General features: G+C 57.4%; 2 protein-coding genes and 1 non-coding gene across 7 annotated transcripts; 1 reads left to right on the top strand and 2 right to left on the bottom strand.

The window, feature by feature from the left end:
* Window positions 1-9: 9 nt before the first annotated feature.
* MUC1 (mucin 1, cell surface associated) lies at window positions 10-5,071 on the bottom strand. 2 transcript variants are annotated; one of them, XM_023641050.2, is made up of 7 exons: window positions 4,422-5,071; window positions 2,291-3,927; window positions 2,143-2,198; window positions 1,866-1,999; window positions 1,596-1,717; window positions 1,363-1,512; window positions 10-392 (listed from the first exon to the last, which is right to left on the bottom strand). In XM_023641050.2, exons 1-7 carry the CDS (start codon window positions 4,480-4,482, stop codon window positions 324-326), a joined length of 2,229 nt encoding a protein of 742 aa, XP_023496818.2. In that variant the 5' UTR covers window positions 4,483-5,071; the 3' UTR covers window positions 10-323. The 2 variants fall into 2 exon arrangements, with proteins under 2 accessions (XP_023496818.2, XP_023496817.2); XM_023641049.2 differs by having other exon boundaries at window positions 4,656-5,009.
* Window positions 5,072-6,555: 1,484 nt separating this feature from the next.
* On the top strand, window positions 6,556-6,630 carry MIR92B (microRNA mir-92b). The gene has a single exon (NR_032848.1). It is a non-coding gene; the product is annotated as a microRNA mir-92b (primary transcript).
* Window positions 6,631-6,973: 343 nt separating this feature from the next.
* Window positions 6,974-18,062, bottom strand: THBS3 (thrombospondin 3). 4 transcript variants are annotated; one of them, XM_023641044.2, is made up of 23 exons: window positions 17,284-18,062; window positions 16,057-16,263; window positions 15,252-15,508; window positions 15,044-15,146; window positions 13,971-13,997; window positions 13,676-13,758; window positions 13,534-13,585; window positions 13,259-13,407; window positions 12,747-12,887; window positions 12,430-12,507; window positions 11,898-12,050; window positions 11,572-11,682; window positions 11,370-11,477; window positions 10,902-11,061; window positions 10,440-10,558; window positions 10,250-10,302; window positions 9,769-9,962; window positions 9,401-9,579; window positions 9,243-9,291; window positions 8,868-9,064; window positions 8,445-8,617; window positions 7,373-7,512; window positions 6,974-7,284 (listed from the first exon to the last, which is right to left on the bottom strand). In XM_023641044.2, the coding sequence occupies exons 1-23, from the start codon at window positions 17,360-17,362 to the stop codon at window positions 7,226-7,228; spliced, it is 2,871 nt and encodes a 956-aa protein (XP_023496812.1). In that variant the 5' UTR covers window positions 17,363-18,062; the 3' UTR covers window positions 6,974-7,225. The 4 variants fall into 4 exon arrangements, with proteins under 4 accessions (XP_023496812.1, XP_070123148.1, XP_023496813.1 ...); XM_070267047.1 differs by having other exon boundaries at window positions 13,541-13,585; window positions 17,284-17,702; XM_023641045.2 differs by lacking the exon at window positions 7,373-7,512.
* Window positions 18,063-18,120: the final 58 nt, after the last annotated feature.

The raw sequence follows: 18,120 nt of genomic DNA, 5'->3' as shown, positions 1-18,120 counted from the left end.
GATCAGAAGTTGGTGGTCAGGGCAGAGGAGGCCCACGTTTTATTTAGCCACGTTCAAGCTCCCACTCCCATCTCGGGGCTTTCTGAAACAGTCCTCCTGGGAGCCACTGCTCCAGGCATGTCTCCAGGGGCTCAGATGGGCTCCACCAGGGCTAAGATGAGTCGGGATTTGGTGGGGCCTGGGAGTTGTGCCAGCCCACCTGAATTTCCAGTTCACCAGCCCAGAAGGGGGTGGAGGGGGTTGCGGGGGGGGGTTCTGGCAGTGAAGAACCTGAGCGAGGCAACTGGCACTGGCTGGACAGACGCTCAGCAGGCAATGTGCTCCTACAAGTTAGCAGAAGTGGCTGCTGGGTTCGTGTAAGAGAGGCTGCTGCCACCGTTGCCTGAAGAAACCTAGGTGGGAAGTAAAGGGATCCAGGGTGAGGGCAGAAGCTTTCCTGGGAGGAGCTCCCTCCCCAGGGCCCCTGGAAGGTCCAAGAGCCTGGCGAGCTCTCAATGGGTTAATTCGGAGAGAGCACCTGCTGGGCACCAACAGCAGCCAGGTGACTGTAAACAGGGCCCAGGGCCGCTCCTCCTCCCTCAGCTCCCCTTCACCCCTCCTCTTGGCTCTAATCAGCCCCCTTGCCCTCTCCTCCTGCCCTTTCCCTCCTCCATTATCTGCTCCCCTAGCCCAAGGAGGTGTATGTATATCTGTGTAAAACTGGGAGAAGGAAGTCCCCAGGCGAAGGAAAAACAGGGTCAGTTAAAGGAAACTCCTCCCTCCCCCACCTGGAGTGGCGTTCCAGCCCTGGGTGGCCCAAGTAATTATTTACTAGGTCCTGGAGAGAAAGGCCAGGAGAGGAAAGAGGGAGGAGGGGTCCTTGCTTCCTCCAGACTCCCAAGAACTTCACGGGCACCCAGACTCACCTGGCTTGGTGAGACTTCTTCCTCCACCTCAGAGACCTCCCTCCTGCCAGCCTTTCACAATCTACCCTCCATTCTTAGAACTCCAGTGGGAGCACAGGTGCTCATTCCCTGTGAGTCCTGCGTGAGGGCTCCCCTGGGCACAGTGCCCCACCCATTTTGCCTCTGGGCATCCCAGTGAGCGGCTGTGGCACCAGTTCAGCTGAGCAGGGACTGCTGTTTTCGAAATGCTAGGAGTCTGGACACTCCCTCTTGAGGTCCTCTTTCTTCCGTGGTCTCCTCCCCAGCTCTTTCCCCGAGAACTCCTCTGACCTCCACCCCCATCCTTGCCAGGCCCTCCACCGCTTACTTCATGCTGCCTCTCACCTCTTCTAAGTTCTCCGGGCTTTCCAAGCACCCTTTCGGAACCCCTGCCCAGTCAAAGCTTCTGCCTCCCTCAGCCCATGGGGGCCATCCTCACCTCCTCATAGGGGCTACGTCTGGTACTGCCAGGGGGCACATAGCGCCCATGGGTGTGGTAGGTGGGGTACTCGCTCATAGGATGGTAGGCATCACGGGTTGGAAAGATGTCCAGCTGCCCATAGTTCTTTCGGCGGCACTGACACACAGCCTGGGGAGAGAGGAGGTTATGCGGGGCCATGGAGTTCCTTCTAGCAGGGGAACTCTGGGCAAGGCTAGAGACTGAGCACTTACCAGGGCAACGAGATAGATGATGGCCAACGCGACCAGAACACAGACCAGCACCAGCAGGGCGATGCCCCAGCCAGGTACCCCAGACCCAGACTGGGTAGAGGAAGGAAATGGCACATCATTCACTAAAAGGAAAAGCAGTGGTCAGGGCAGTCTCCCAAAGGAGGGACCCTCCTCCTACTAGCATCAAAGGGAAGTGCAGGAATCCAGATGCTGGAGACAGAGGGGCCCTGGCAGCATGGTGCTGGCCCACAGCTGGGGAAGTGGGCTCACCACTAACTCTTGAGATGTCCAGGTTATATCTGGCTGCTTCTGTTGCACCCTTATCAAACAGTGTCTTCACTTCCTGGGCATCAATGGTACCCTCTTGGAAGGCCAAAGTTGATTCTACCACCACGGATCCTGGGCTGGTCACAGGGAAATGGGCAGTTCAGCCACGGGTCCCAGCTTCTGGGTCAGCACTTCCCCCCAACCATGAATGCACCAGTCCCTCCCCACAGTCACGACAACATCCACCCACCCTACACAGAGTCCACACCCAGAACTGTACCTGAACTTCATAGCAGAGAGGCTCAGAAAATCCTCTTGTTTATAAATTTCCGAAAGCTGGGGTGAGAGGGAAAGGCTTGATGCAAGGGGTTCGAGCAGCTCTGAAGGCCGCTTCAGGGTGCTTGGTGGAGGAAAGGGCAGGTACTTACCAATTGAGAAATGTTTCTCTGCAGCTCCTGGTAGTAGTTGGTGCTGGGATCTTCCAGGGAAGAGTTAAACTGGAGGTTCGAAATGTAAAAGGACAGGAAGAAGAAGGAGGCCCTAACAGGAAAAGGATTGGAGGAGGTGGGAGATACTATGCTATGGTTAGTGCTACTGGCAGCAGTCCTGGTACTATGGCTGGCAGAGGTGGTGGGAGTATCAGAGTGGTGGCTGGGAACTGAGGATGGAGTGCCCTTGCTGACTGTAGTTGTGGTAGCCTTGGTAGAGGTGCTCTTGTGTGTTGGAGTGGCAGCTGAACTTGAGGCAGGGCTGGTGGCTGGGGCTGAGGTGACATGGTGGACAGGAGTGGTGGCAGAGCCTGGGGCAGGGCTGGTGATCAGGGATGATGTGCCATTGGGGGCCAGGGCTGAGGTGACATTGTGGACTGCAGTAGTGGTCGAGCCTGGAGCAGGGCTGGTGATCAGGGATGATGTGCCATTGGGGGCCAGGGCTGAGGTGACATTGTGGACTGCAGTAGTGGTCGAGCCTGGAGCAGGGCTGGTGATCAGGGATGATGTGCCATTGGGGGCCAGGGCTGAGGTGACATTGTGGACTGCAGTAGTGGTCGAGCCTGGAGCAGGGCTGGTGATCAGGGATGATGTGCCATTGGGGGCCAGGGCTGAGGTGACATTGTGGACTGCAGTGGTGGTCGAGCCTGGAGCAGGGCTGGTGATCAGGGATGATGTGCCATTGGGGGCCAGGGCTGAGGTGACATTGTGGACTGCAGTAGTGGTCGAGCCTGGAGCAGGGCTGGTGGTCAAGGATGAGGTGCCATGGTGTGCTGGAGTAGTGGCCAAGCTTGAGGCAGGGCTGGTGGCTGGGGCTGAGGTGACATTGCGGACTAGAATGGTGGTTGAGCCTGGGGCAGTACTGGTGGTCAGGGATGAGGTGCCATGGTGTGCTGGAGTGGCGGCTGAGCTTGAGGCAGGGCTGTTGGTCAGGGATGAAGTGCCATTCGTGGCTGGGGCCGAGGTGACATGGTGGACTGGAGTGGTGGTCGAGCCTGGAGCAGGGCTGGTGGCCAGGGATGAGGTACCATGGTGTGCTGGAGTGGCGGCTGAGCTTGAGGCAGGGCTGGTGGTCAGGGATGACGTGCCATTTGTGGCTGGGGCTGAGGTGACATGGTAGACTGGAGTGGTGGTCGAGCCTGGAGCAGGGCTGGTGGCCAGGGATGAGGTACCATGGTGTGCTGGAGTGGCAGCTAAACTTGAGGCAGGGCTGGTGGTCAGGGATGACGTGCCATTCGTGGCTGGGGCTGAGGTGACATGGTGGACTGGAGTGGTAATCAAGCCTGAAGCAGGGCTGGTGCCCAAGGATGAGGTGCCATGGTGTGCTGGAGTGGCGGCTGAGCTTGAGCCAGGGCTGGTGATCTGGGCCGAGCTGACATGGCGGACTGGAGTGGTAGTCGAGCCTGGAGCAGGACTGGTGGTCAGGGATGACGTGTCATGGTGTGCTGGAGTGGCACCTGAACTAGAGCCAGGGCTGGTGGTCAGGGATAAAGTGCCATGGTCTGCTGAAGTCGTAGTCCGGGTTGAGGCTGAGCCGGTGGCTAGGGTCGGGTTGACCTGGGAGGCTGTATGGGCAGCTGTAAGAAGTTGAGGTTACAAGGTTGGGTGGAGGGACAAATCAGAACAAGGAGAAAATACATCTTCTGACATCTGGAGAAGTAATGCCAGGAGGATTTGTGGAGCGGACCCCTGGGTCAGCCTTCCTCCTCCTTCCCCACTGGCAGCCTCCCTCTCTCTTCCCACACCCCTCTGCTCCTGGCTTGTCTATTTCTCTATTCCTAAAGCTTCACCTCTCCTAACTCCCCTGCCACCGCCACCGCTCCGACTTCTCTTCAGGACATCCACACACACACACACACACAAACACCCCCGGCACCCGCTCTCCTGGGGGTGGGGGGGCATCTCCTCTCAGCCTGTCTTTAGCCTCTCTCCTTTATTCTGGCACAGACTGAGCCATCCCTGTCTGCAACGTCTGCCTCTTGGGGTGCCATCTGCCAGGAAACAAAACCCCCAGAAAGGCTGGGAAGATGACTTGAGAAGGGCAGCCCCCTCCCCACCTTGTGCCCCTCACCTGTAAGCACTAAGAACAGCAGCAGCAGGAGGAAGAAAGGGGCCTGGATGCCCAGTGTCATGGTGGTGGTGAACTGGGTGGGGAGGGGGCAGGACAGACTCAGGCAGGCACTGCGTGTGAGGTGGAGCAGGCACAGGCGCCTGCTGCTTTATACCGGTCCCCCGCCTGCCCGCCCTAGGCTCAGCCAGAGCAGGTGACAGGTGACAAAACCCCACCCCCTCCCCCTTTCCTTACCTTTTCTTACCTCTTCCTCCTCCTCCCCAACCACTCCTGGCCCCTCAGGTAGGGTACATGGGCTCCAATCACTCAACCCCCTGACAACCTGTTTGTTCTCCAGTTGGCCTCCCCCTTTCACCAACCACTTCCTGGCTCCAGAAGGCTGTGTGGGGGAGGGGTGAGGCTGGGGGGGGGGGGCAGTCTGGGACCTGGCTCCCCATGACTCTAGTTTTAGCCTCAGGGCAACAGCCAAGGTGAGTAAAGGAACAGAGAAGTGGGCTAGGTTAAGGCCGGGAAGTTCAGCCTCAGGTCCCCCACTCCACCTCCCCATTCTCACTAGGTCCCTTGGAGCCGCACCCTGGGAAGCTGAGAAGAAATGGGAAGGCTTGCGAATGAGTGGTCTAGATGCTAGTTTTGGACCCCCTCCCCCCACCACTTCCCGGAATAGCCCCACCCTTCTAGCCGCTCCCTGTCCCGTTCCACCCGCAGTTCTACCCTGAAACCCACAGTCCCCGCCCCTGCTGGACTCCCTTGGCCTTCTCCCGAGAAGGGGACAAGGGAAGAAATTTCCGCTTAAACAAGGACGAAACCTGGGCTCCGCCCAACCCTAGGGTCTTTCCTCCACCTTGTAGCGGCGGCCAGCCGGCGTAGCTGGCGGGCTGTCCCGCCCTCTAGCGGTCACCCGGAGCCTCACAGGGCCTGCCCGAGCGGCTGAGGGGCTGCCTCGCTTGGGGGAGAGGGGGTTGGGCGGCGCTGCCAACGAGGGAGCAGATCGAGGCTGGGGAGGGCAGGACGCAGGCAAGAAGAGCCAGTGGCTTGGACAGAGAAGGGGAGCAACGCACTGTACCACGGATGGAGAGGCTGGGAGCTTTAAGAGGGGACTCTCAAGCGAGTGGGGTGGTGTCTGGAGGAAATGGCGCTAAGTGGGTGGGGTCCTGAGGTACGTGGAAGGGGCACCGAGGTATGTGGGAGAGGACATTGGAATGTGGGAGGGATAATGGGGCACGTTAGTTACGTTTTTCACAAGGCAGAGAGTAGGCCCGGCGACAGAATGGTATTTGGGGGCACAGGATTATCCTTTGGGGAGCAGAGCGGTATTTGGGGCAGGTAGGCACATGGTTGGGAGGGGGTAAAACTGTATGTGAGGGTGAGTAATTTGGGGGGACCGAAAGGTATTTTGAAGGGCAGAAATATGTGGGAGCAGGGAAATATTTGGGGCTAGAGCGGCACATGGAGCATAGGGTATCGGACCCCATCCGGAGGTCCTGGGTTGAAGTCTAGGCCGACGGAAGCAGTTACATCCGCATTAGGAAAACAATTCTCAGCCCCGATGAATAAAGAATGAAGAAGGAACGCTAAAAACACTTCAGTGCGACGGGATTGGAGGGGAGCCGGGTCAGGGAGGGAGGCAGCCCTGCTCCCCCGCTCACGCAGCTCCACCAGGTTAGCGCGGCTTTGTGCGGCGGCCAGCGAGGGGCGGGCGCGGGGCGGGGCGGGGGCCGTTGACGTCGCTTGTCCCGGCGCGCGGGCCGGAAGGCGGGGACGCCCCCCACCTGCAGCTAGTGAAAGCGCGAGTATCTAGGTGGGCGGCCCCACAACTTCAGCCCGGCGTTACCAGGCAACAGCCATTCATTTCGGTTGCTGGGACACGCGTCACCATGGCGACAGCTCCGCGCCGCGCAGTCTGAGTATTTAAAGAGCAAGCGCGCTCAACGCCCCGGCGTCGGATAGCGACCTTCCGGGATCCCGCGGTCTCCCTTTCTCCCTGCCTCCCTCCCTTCCCCTTACCATCCCCTTCACCCTCTTCCGGACGCCAAGTCTCTCTGGCCTCCTAGGTGAACCCAACTCCCCAGCGAGCCCCGGGTTCTTGGGTTGGTCCGGCTTCAAGCAGTGGGGAGCGGGATCCCGGGCCCCGGGCGGGCGGGAGGGACGGGACGCGGTGCAGTGTTGTTCTTTCCCCCGCCAATATTGCACTCGTCCCGGCCTCCGGCCCCTTCGGCCCCCCGGCCTCCCCCTCACCCCGAGCGGGGCAGTCCCAGCCCTCCTGGCTCTCGATCCCGGCTGATCTAAGATAGACTGGAGTGTCGCCGCTGCCACCGTGAGTAAGAGGGACTGGGAGGACTTTAGTCATCCTCCGACCAGTACCTCATCCCTCACCTAACCCCTAGCCTTCACCTAACCCCCATCCAGCACCTTCCTCATCATGTCCCAAACCCAGCCAAACTTTCTGTAGATCTCTAACTACCATCCTACCAGTCCTCTCCCTTACCCGCCTCAGGTTCCTTCCTGCTCCCACTCTATCCCGGATTACCCCTAAAATAAGCAATTGCACTGGCTTAGAAAACAACTGGAACTTTATGGCAATGTGCTGTTATCTTTCGTGGGGTTAGTGCCTGAGAAATACCCCTTGAAAACTTCCCATCTCCTGAACAGTGGGGTCACCACCCCTCTGGAGCTGAACTCCTGGTGGGTGCCAGAGGAGGGTCTGTGTTTGGCTGAGGGGCTGTATATTAGACCCCAGGGTCTCCAGAATGGACCCCAAGGCCAAAGGGTCTAAAATCAGGATTCTGAGTCCGGTGGCCACATCTTCACACTCTTCCCTGGAGCAGCTGCCTCCGGAATGGCTCAAAATCCTCGGGCACTGTGTCTGAGGAAGGAGAAATGATTAAGGTCCGAAGATGTGGCTCTCCCAAGAGGGCATGAGAGGTCAGGCTGATCTCAGTCTAGAGCCTCACCATTGCATCGATACTGGAGATTGGACCAAATGATGTTTTCTTGGGAGAAGCAGAATACACCAAGACGCCCCCCTCGCATGGATGTGTCAATGATCACCCCAGAATCCGCCACTAGCTGGGGACCCTCATAGAGCTTCACCCTGTCCAGGATAGGGGTGTCCATTGGTGCTAGGGTGTCAGTGGGCACTGTGCCACCATGCCTGGCCCCTGTTCAACCCCAACCCCCCTTGAGCACACCAGGCCTGAGAGAGAAGGGAGGGGGGAAAAGGGAGGAAGGAAAGGGGAGGGAAGGGGGTGCTTTTCTCAGGCCTGGGGCCCCTGGCTCTTTGTCCATCCCCCTTTGCATCTCAAAGCACCAGCCACATTCCAAGCGAGGATTGGGTTGCCATGACGATGAGCACAATGGACTGGGGGGTGAAGTCACCCGCTTCCCAGGCTCTAGTCCACCCCCCCTTATCCCCTGCCCTGGCGCCCCCGCAGCCCCAGGCACCTTAAAGGGGAACCAACCCAAGTCCCTGGACTCGGCTCTTGGCCATTTCCCCTCCCTTCCCTGTCATCCCTACCAAGTAGGAAATGTGGAGTTTGGATAAAGTGCTGAACTGAGAGGCCTCAGCTCTGCGACTAAGAGGCGTGAAGTCTGGGGCTCAGTTTGCTCTTCTGTAAATGATGATCCCTTCCAGGTCAGACACTTTGATGAGGCAAGTTCTGAGCTGTCCCCATGAAGGGGCTGGATGTGATGTGCCTTTCCACAGACTGGCCTGGGGTTTGGAGGTTCCCAGAGGTGCCCTCATTTGACAGAGGGGAAAACAGAGCACAGAAAAGGAAGGACTTGCCCAACACTGCCTATAGGTCCTCGGCAGCACCAGCACCAGAGCCCAGGCTGCCTGATGTTAGGAGGAAAGCAGGGCTGAGGCAGCAGGTCTGTGGTGAGAGGGGAGATGGAGAGAAGTCCCAGTCCGGGCCCATGGCACCAAGGCACTGAGTAGAGGGGAGGTCACTGGTGAATCCCAGCTAAAAGCAAAGGACAGGCTGAGCCTGGGGTCCCTCAGGAGGGCTCAGCCCCTCCCCTCACCGAATGTAGCCAACTTGAGGCCGGTGCAGCAGCTGCCAGCGGTAGGAGGTCTTGTCACGCCAGCCCACATTTCGTGGGTCAGTCCACAGCAGTCGTACCTGATCAGGGGTGTGGCCAGTATGCCACAGAGCATTCCGGAGGTGCTCACCTGGGCCAGACACTGATGTCACTGCCTGGGGGACAGTGGCAAAGACAGCCGGTCAACCACAGGACCCAAGTGAGGGGAGACAACAGGTTGATAAGTGCAGGTGGAAAAGGAAGTCTAGGTGGTCAGGAGAATGTTCTGGAACCCCAGGGAGCCAACCTCCAGGCCAGAAGTCTGGGTAAGAGGGTTCCCACTCAGGCAGCGGGGGAGGCCGTGGGGTTGCCGGGGGAGACTTTGGGAAAGGGCCCAGGATTGGGGAATCTGGGCAGCTGCGAGACCTTGAGCTGCAGCCCGGGCTGGGCCACAGCCCGGAAAGGTGTGGCCTGCCAGTAGGTCTGTTCCGTTTGTTTCCACATGACCACGTAGAAGCGGCCGCTGTCCTGATAGCTGAAGAGAAAGCCTGCATAGTCATCATCAGTCACTGTGTTCACATGGAAGGTGCCTTCAAAGTCCACGCCATTGAAGGCTGTATATCCTAGGGGTGGGTGGGATCAAGGTCAGGGGCAGCAAAGCTACTGGTGGCCCATTGTGAGGTGGGGGTGGGAAGGGATGCCTGCTATATGTGTGGCCAGTTTGCCCCCCACCTACTCCCCTGGTAGGATTCCTTTGTTTAGAAATTACTGAAATTACTGAACTGGGTGTCCCTTACATACCAACTGCCAGGCCGGGATCACTATTCATGGTTTGAACGATTTCCATGCCCTGGTGGTGTGCAACAAAGAAGAAAGCCCTGATCCAGGTGCGCTACCCCACCAAGGCCCCACCTGGGAGTCTGGTCTGACAGCACCCGCCCAGCCCACTGCCCCAGTACCTGGTTGAGCACGACCCAGTTTGGGTCAATCTGAGCATCACCCTCAGGATCCAGGACGACGGTCTGATAGGCCCGAAAATCTGTGAGGGTTACCTCTGCACTTTCAGGGCACACATCCAGGGGGTCAACGACTGCATCATTGTCAAAGTCATCCTCACACACATCACCAACGCCATTGCCTGGGCAGAGTAAGGCTAGGCACTCAGAAAGGCCCTGGCCACTGGCATTAGCCAGCACTACCATCTCTTGGGCCTTGCATTCCTGACCTCTCTCCCCATTCTGCCTTTCCTCACTCCCCAGCAAGGCCTGTTACCCTTCCCTAAGCAAAGCCCACACCAGTCCAATCCTCTGTGGGACCCCAGGCTTACCATCTGAGTCCTTCTGATTTGGATTTGGTACCAGGCGACAGTTATCAGGACCAGGAGGCACATAATCTGGGACACCATCATTGTCATCGTCCACATCACACTCATCTCCAAGTCCGTCATTGTCTGAGTCCAGCTGGGAGCTGTTGGGCAGCTGTGGGCAGTTGTCCTTTGTGTCCTGATGTCCATCCCCATCGCTGTCCAGAAGAACAGGCACCAAATAAACACTCTAAAGGTACCACATCCTTCCCCCCTCTTCTGCTTAGGAGTCTTTCTGGGGTATGCCCTCCATTCAACCAGACCCCTTACAGTCAGCCAGATGAGGTGAAGGTCCAGCAATAAGAAAGTAGGGTAGACTATGGGAATGACTTCCTGTTCAATAGTAGTGGAGATTTAAGGCTAAATCATAGAGGGAATTGAGAATATGCTAGAGGAAAGTAAAGGATCCCCTGTAAGACCTTCCATCTCTTGGCCAAGACCCTACCTGTCTTCATTGGTGTCACAGACATCCCCCACCAGGTCGCTGTCTGCATCTGTCTGAGAAAGAGGGGCCTGTTCTCACCATCTCCTCTTGATAATTCTGAAGAGGGTGACCTGACCACTTCCCGTCCAAAAGGCCGGGGCTTCATCCCCTAGGCCCCCACCCCTTCCCTGCCCTCTCCATTCCCCTGTACCTGGGTAGGATTGCTCATTTCAGGGCAGCTGTCGCAGGCATCTCCCACCCCATCCTCATCCCTGTCTGTCTGTAGGGGATTGGGGACTTTAGGGCAATTGTCCAATCCATTGGGGATGCCTAGAAGACATGGGGGTAGCACAAGGTTGTCACTAGAACCTGTCACACTCCCTCTTCTAGGTTGGTGAAAGCCCCAATCTTTGTCTCCCATCCAGAGGACAGCTGGTCAGGAAATCTGCCTGTACTTGTCTCACCCTCTTACCCACTCCCTGCCTAACTTTACACATTACCTCACGTTCCCACCGACACCTGCCGCAGTAATCTCTCACCTAGGCTGACTTCCCTAAGCACCGCCCTGCCCCCCCACCCCAATTCTCAGACTTCCTAGTCTCCCTGCTTCATTCCCGCCTGTATCCAAGTTCTGACAGGTCTCCCAGCCACCCCCTCAACCCCAGGCCTGCACCATCCCCATCCACGTCGTTGTCACAGGCATCTCCTTCCCCATTGCCATCTGTGTCCTTCTGGTCGTTGTTGGGAACATTGGGGCAGTTGTCACAGGCGTCACCAAATGAATCTGTATCTGAGTTTTGCTGGTCCTTGTTGGGGAACAGCCGGCAGTTGTCCTGGGGTGGGAGGGAAAGAGTCAGGCCTCCCTCGAACCACTGGCCACCTAGCACCCACCTTGTCCCTGTACCCTTGTCTACAATCACTTCCCCTGTGATGGTCCATGTGCTTAGTGCAGTCCCACCCATCCAACCTCCAGGTAGTCCACCTCATCCTGGGCACCAGGCTTATGTCTTTCTAATTTTGGAGCACTTGGGCTCTTCTGGGAGAGCTGCCCAGGGCCAAGAGTGGCAGGGTTATATGAAAAGGCAACAGAGATGTGGAGGAGAACAGAGGAGCTAGAAGGGGCAGGATGTCTGGAAGCTACCTCAACATTCTTGATCCCATCCCCATCAGCATCATCATCACACTGGTCCCCCACACCATCATTATCAGCATCTTCCTGCCCAGAGTTGGGTGTCAAAAGGCAGTTGTCCTAAAGGTCATGGGGAAGAGGAGGATGGATGAATTTTGGCCTGCCCCAGCCTGGGGCGCCCTACCCTGTTCACTCGAGCACCTGCCCCCTGTACCTGTTTGCAGTGTTTGTTGTTGTCCATGCAGGGCAGCGCCTGGTCTGGGTAGCCATCAATGTCCGTGTCAGGCCCACACACGTTCCCATTCCCGGCCCAGCCCACATTACACTGGGGCAACACAAAGCGTGGGAGTTAGTGGTCTGGACTGGCTCCTCACACACACCCTTTTCCCTGCTTCAGGCTCTATTCTCACCAGCCAATTCCTGGGCCCAGGCCCACCTCCCTCTCCCGTGAAGGCCCCCATTCCAGCCCATAAACATGTTCACTAGCTCTGCACTAGCCCAGATTCTCCCTTTTCCTTCCAAGCCCCAGGCCTAGCTCACCGAGCAGGACACTGCACCATTGCGTTCAAAGAGACAGTGTGCGTGGACATGGCAGGGGCTGTGGGCTGGGCTGCGGCATGTCCGGGCTGGAAGGCAGCCCTGGCTCTGGTTGCCCACGAAGCCCAGGCGACAGGGACCACACTTGAAAGAGCCCTAGGAGTAGGGAAGCAGTGTCTGAGGAAGGAGGGTCAGCCCGCCAGGTCCCCAGGACCAGCACTGTCCCCCTCGAGGTGTGTAAGATGGGCACTCACAGCTCTATGCCAGGTCTATCAGTTATCTCCTTTAGGTTCTCCTGACAACCTTTCAAGGTAGACAATGGCCCTATTTTTCAAGTGAGGATGCTGAGGCTCAGAAAAGCTAAATAACTCGCTAACAGTCACAGCTAGAAAGAGACAGAACCAGAACTCCAAATCAGGTCTGTGTGGAGCACCTACTATGTGCCGTGCCCTAGGAAAGGGCGAGGGGGAGCAGGGAATTTGAGGAGGGGGTTTCACGTTCCCACCTCCCCAGACACACTCAGTACTCAGCTCACCACGGTATTGGTGCAGATGGAGTTTGGGTCACAGCCACCATTGTTACCATCATTGCATTCATCAACATCATTGCAGACCTGAAGGGGCAGACTTTGGGTAGAACCAGACCTATGGTGGGTCTCCTCAGATACAGGAGAGGGCACTGGTGTGGCCTTATCTGTGAACATTGACATGAAGCCCAGACCCAAACCAATGCAAAGCCAGCAGATGAGCCAGTAGCCTCATCCCATATATCACAAAGACCCCAGGTCCAACCCAGAAGCCCCCAGCCCCTACAGGCCAAGATCTCTTGTCCACACCCTCTACCCAACCTGACCTGTTTGCTGGCCCGGGCGTAGTCAATGCCCACACCAGACACCCGGGTGCCTTTGTAGCCTCGAGGACAGGCCTCGCAGTGGAAGCCAGGCATGGTGTTGATGCAGCTGGAGCCCGGAAAACAAGGGTCAGCATGAGCACACTGGAGACCAGACGAGAAGGAAGAGGTCAGGCCTCTGCCTGTGATCTTAGGGTCACTGCTCCCGGTCTCCCTTGTTTGTGGCCCTCCCCCACCAACCTCGTTGTGCTCTGATCCCCACCCCAGCCTCCGTCCAGGTTCCCTCCTGGCTAGCTATCTCAAACTGCTCCTGTCACTCCCCCAGCTGTTTCCCTGTGTGGCCCTTCAGTCTTCACCCCAGGCCTCTGTCCCTTCCTTCTCACACTTCTTTTATGGTCTCCAACCTCTCCTAAACCCCAGGTTCCTCTGCTTCTGACCAACATTCACCCCACCTTGGGCCTCCTAACTCCCTCCCCGTAGCTTTCTGTGCCCTTCCAGATTCTGCCCTCCCCCACCTCATTGATGTCAGTGCAGTGGGTGCCGTTGCCCTGCAGGCCAGGGGGACAGGGCCCACAGCGGTAGCCGGGGTACTCATACACTTCCATGCAGTCCACGCCGCGGAAGCAGGGGTTGGGGCTGCAGTGGGAGCGCTGCTCGTGGAAGCCTGGGGGACGAGTACAATCAGAGCCACCCAGAAGTCACCATTCAAATCACCAGAAGTGGAGGCCGAAGCCATGGGGTGGGGAGCACAGTAATGCCACCTGGAGCCCTCCCTTACTCGCCCACTCACCGCACACCTGACACTCCATGATGGTGTTTCGGATCAAGGACATTTCCTTCACCTGGCAGACAGAAGGATGGGGAGGAGTCAGCTCTTGGCATCTGCCACTCCACCCCAGAATCAGTGCCACCCTTTGCTGGCCCACTCAAACCTGGTCTCGGATATCATCCCGCAGCTCCACCAGGATCTGGTTGAAGAGGGTAAGTTGGGTGACCAGCGCCTTGGTCTGCTCTCCTGTCAGGGCCCAGGGTGCAGAAGGGCTCAGAACTGGGGCATCAGCCCTCGTCCCTCTCTGGGTAGTGAGCCAGCTCCTGCCACTACTCCCCCCCCCCCCCCTTTAAACCCCACCCCATTCCCAGCTGAAGAGGACACAGTTTCAGGCAGCTGCCAAAGCCTGGTCCCCTCTCCACTCTCCTGCCCCTTCCACCTCATCGCAGCCTACTCACCGAGGATGGAATGGAGTGCATTGGTCACTAGAAAGAAGAAGAAAACACAGAGAGTGGAGATGTGAAGAGGGGCCTGGCTGGTGAAGAGGAGGAAGAAAAAGAGGGGTGGGACAAAGGGCTGGAGCCTTGAATAAAGATGGAGTGTTGGATAGTAGGGGGGCAGAGGTGACAGGCAAGCAGCACCAGCTCTTTCCACTAGGTGAGGGACCTTGTAAGGAAGTCGCCTCACAGACAGTCAAAACCCAAATCCTCCTGCTCCCCAGGCATGCTAGTGGCAGAAGGGATCCAAGTGAGAGGCAACCCAAAGCAGGGCCAGGGCCCCAGAACATTCCATTTCCACCCTCCTAAGCTTCTACTGCAAGAGCCCTTTCTCTGAAATATCTAGGAGAAGTGGCTGTTTTATTTAGGTAAGAGCGTCCAAACATCCCTGTCAGAGACCAGGCAGATGGGCAATGCTCAGAGAAACTGCTGCTAAGTGATAGCTGCCAAAGGGAGCTAAAAAAGACCCAAGACCCTTATCCCAGGCAACCAAGACCAAGTAGTTAACTTCCTCACCCCCACTCAGAGTTCTTCAGAGTTATATTCTTCCCTTGGATCATTTTATTTTTCTGGCCACCCTGGTAGGCGGGATGACCTGAACAGGGAAATTTAAAAAAATTTTTTTTTATTTTTTTGCTGTGGAAGATTCACCCTGAGCTAACATCTATGGCAATCTTCCTCCATTTTATACATGGGTTGCCACCACAGCATGGCTGACAAGTAGTGTAGGTCCATGCCCGGGATCTGAACCTGTGAACCCCGGCCGCCAAAGCAGAGCACACCAAACTTGACTAGGCCATGGGGCTGGCCCCTGAACAGGGAAATTTTTTTGACCCACCTCCTGGGATGGCTGTATTATTTGGAGATTATAGAATCAGAGGTGAAGGAGATTTGGGTTAACAGGGTCAGAGGCCCCAGGAATAGGTGAGCCAAAGGAATGAGTGTTAGGGGGAGGGAGGTCAAGAGGATGAGAGTCACCAATTATCACAGGACCTGGGGTCCAGGATGTCAGCTAACAGAAGTCACTGTGTTACCTGCACTGTGGATGGATTCATCCCCCTGGAACGGACACTCACTCAGGGCTCCAACCCGGGCCATGGACCCACCCAGAATCATTTTCATAGATTCCACGAAGCCCTGGGGGGACAGGAGCAGAGAAGGGTGGGAGGACCTACCAACTCCTCCTCCCACTGGTGCAAATTGTTTTCACAGCAACTCAGAGGGTCCTCCCTTCCTGCTCACCTGCATCCTCAAATAAGCCTTCTGTCCAGTCCTAATCTCCAGCCCATCAACCTCCGCTGGAGGAATGGGGGCCAGTGCCGGAAGGCCAGCATGCTGGTCACCCAGTTTGCAGTCCACATAGAGCTGCAGGGCAGGGCTGGGGCGGGACGGGCCTCGGAGTCGCAGGAGAGCCGTGTGTGTGCGCCCGTCGGCCAGGCCTGCTTGCTGTAGGTTCACTGCATGGACTTTGCCATCCTCCCGCTGGTACCGCACCAGCACTGCCCAGGAGGGGAGGTCAGTATGGGCGCTGTCCCCCACCCCTGTCTCCCAGTTGAGGCTTGGATCAACTCTGCTGTGTACCACATCTCTGAAGCTATCATCCCTTATTCAACTATGTATCTTTCAACATCTTGCACATAATAGGTACACAATAAATGTTTTTCAAATTGGTTTAGAAACTAGGACTTCTGAGTCTTCAGTGGCATCAGATCACTCTATCCCCTCCTAGGGTGGCAGCTGGTTCTGTACCCACTGAACTGTCCCAGGAGTCTGGGGACCTCTCTATACCACTGCTGGGGCACAGAGACATGCCTCTCCTCCCCCCAGGCATCCCCAAGTACAACACCTGGTCCCTACAAATACCAGGCATTATGCTATTGTTTGGGGCCTGGCCTCCTGAGACACCTCCTAAGCACCCCATAGCAGGTGCCCCTGGTGCCTGGGCACAGCCTGGTGGGTCCATGGTCCTTAAGAGGGATCTGGGAGTGGGGAAGAGGGAGTGCTCAAGGGGGTCACTGCTGCAGGAAAGGAGATGCCCACCAGTCACCTTTGTTGATCTTGCCTACAACAGAGGCCTCCAGCCATCGTGTGTTGTCTTGGCGAGAGTAGAGGCCAAACAGGACACCACCCTGCTTGGGGGGCAGGCGGAAGGTGGACAAGAGGTAGATGTCCCCAGCGGTGAGCAGGGCTGTCCGGATCTTCTCTGCCACAGCTACCATCTGCCGGGACTCGCCCACAGTCAGCAGGTCAATCACTGGCCAGGATGATCAAGGTCAGAGAAAGAGGTCAAATGCTAAGGTCTGCTCTCTTCCCTGAGCCCTCAAGGGTGGGGCATCCTTCACCCCCCAACCCTCCCCAGACAGTATTAGTCACCTTTTCAAAATTCAACCCTTGTGCTGTTAGAGGACAAGGCATTGTGCCTTCCTTTCCCTCAATATTGCCTATTGCCAATCTGTGGGAACCGGCAGGCCTGAGGCTCGCTTGGGAATACAGAAACAGCATCCCACAAACTTGAGATGCTCCCACCAGGTGGCGCAAAGGAGTCACTGTGCTGATCCCAGGCAGGGGTAGCACCTGGTGCCCACAGCGCAGAAATGGGAAGGCAGTTTCTCTTTACACTGCTGAGTTTGGCTCATTCCACACCCTAGTGCCCCTCCTCCCATCCTGGGGGCTCAGCACACTCGCTCTGGATGGGAACAGCTGCCTACTGAAGGCTCTGACCCTCCCACTGTCTGGCTCTCTCCCACGGGAATGTGGGACCCAGCTCCTCTGCCTCCTGTGTCCTGGCCAATCTGTGGTTTCCCTTCCAGCCTGTAAAGAATCTGTGCCTGTGTCATCTCCTCCAACTACCTCTCCCACACCCACAGGCCCATCCTACCACCAGACCTCCAGGAGAGTCCAGACCTCTCCGTCCCCACCCCAGCCCTGTCCTTGGGCAGCCAGGAGCCCAGGAGTTGAAGAAGCCCACCTCCGAGCTGCTCTCCCAGACCCCAGGGTGCCTGTGGATGCTAAGACACCAACACAGCCAGGCAGCCCTAGCATCCAGCTCCTGAGTCCTCTGCCCTGGCCTCATGCTGACCCTGGCCAGTTCCCACTCACCCACCACCCTCTAGTGTCAACTCCTTCCCACAGGGCAGTAATTTCACCAACTCTTCCCTCCCACTTGATTTCAGGACTCTTCCCCTTTCCCCTTGCCCACATGTTCCCTGCTTCTAGCCTGGGGGCAAATGGGGAGGAGACAGAGAGGGGTCTAAGAGGATGGAGACAGGCTTACCCTGCAGGTCCTGACTGGCAGATGCGAAAGTGCAAAGGAGGAGAAGAGCCAGGGCCCCCCGAAGTTCCTGCGTCTCCATGCCGCTCAGCCGGCTCACTACCCCTGGCAGGCAGGCGGCTGGGAGGGGAAAAGGCTAGGCGGAGAGAACAGGAGCGGGGGGCGGAGGGACTGGAAGGGGGAGTTGAAGGGGGGGGCCAGCAGGCGGGTGAGGGGGGGCTGAAACAAAGAGCTGCCAATCACCCTAGAGGCATCCCCAGCTCCTGGAACCAGGGGCACCGGGAAGAGTCCTGGTGGCCTCTCTACCTCCTCCCTCTCCCTAATGGTCCTCTCCCCCAGGAGCCTCTCTCTCTCCTGGCATCTGGTTGTTGGGGGCCACTACCGAATGCTACTGTTTTCTGAAAGCCACAGTTGGGAAAGGCAGGAACCCCTGGCAGGGGCAGTGCCAGACAGGAGCATTATTCCACAGCTGGCATGAGAGGATGCCAAGGGAGTGGCCCAAACTAGCTCGCTATAGTGCCCAGGGGTTGTCCACATGGCATGAAATTTGTTGCTCTGACAGAGCAAGTGCGCTTTCTTAGGGTGGGGTGGGGGGTCCTTCACATGTGCCTGTGCCTCCATTTTCCCTCATTCCTAGGAAAACTTGGAGTATGGAAGCGTCCGATGGGAACTGGAGGGAGAGTCTAAAACAGTCGTCAGGTTAGAGTGAAGAAATCAGGCAAGAGGAAAGGGACACCAAGGGCAGTAGACCGGCGGACAGGCCAGGGGCCGGGGGCCAGACTGGGAACACTGGGGGTACTGGTGGGCAGGCCGTGACCCGGATGAGGCGGAGGGGCGCCA

This window comes from Equus caballus, chromosome 5 (assembly GCF_041296265.1).
Source record: "Equus caballus isolate H_3958 breed thoroughbred chromosome 5, TB-T2T, whole genome shotgun sequence".
NCBI lineage: Eukaryota > Metazoa > Chordata > Mammalia > Perissodactyla > Equidae > Equus > Equus caballus.
Note: the sequence above shows the minus strand (reverse complement) of the source record. Positions and strands in the feature narration are given on the sequence as shown.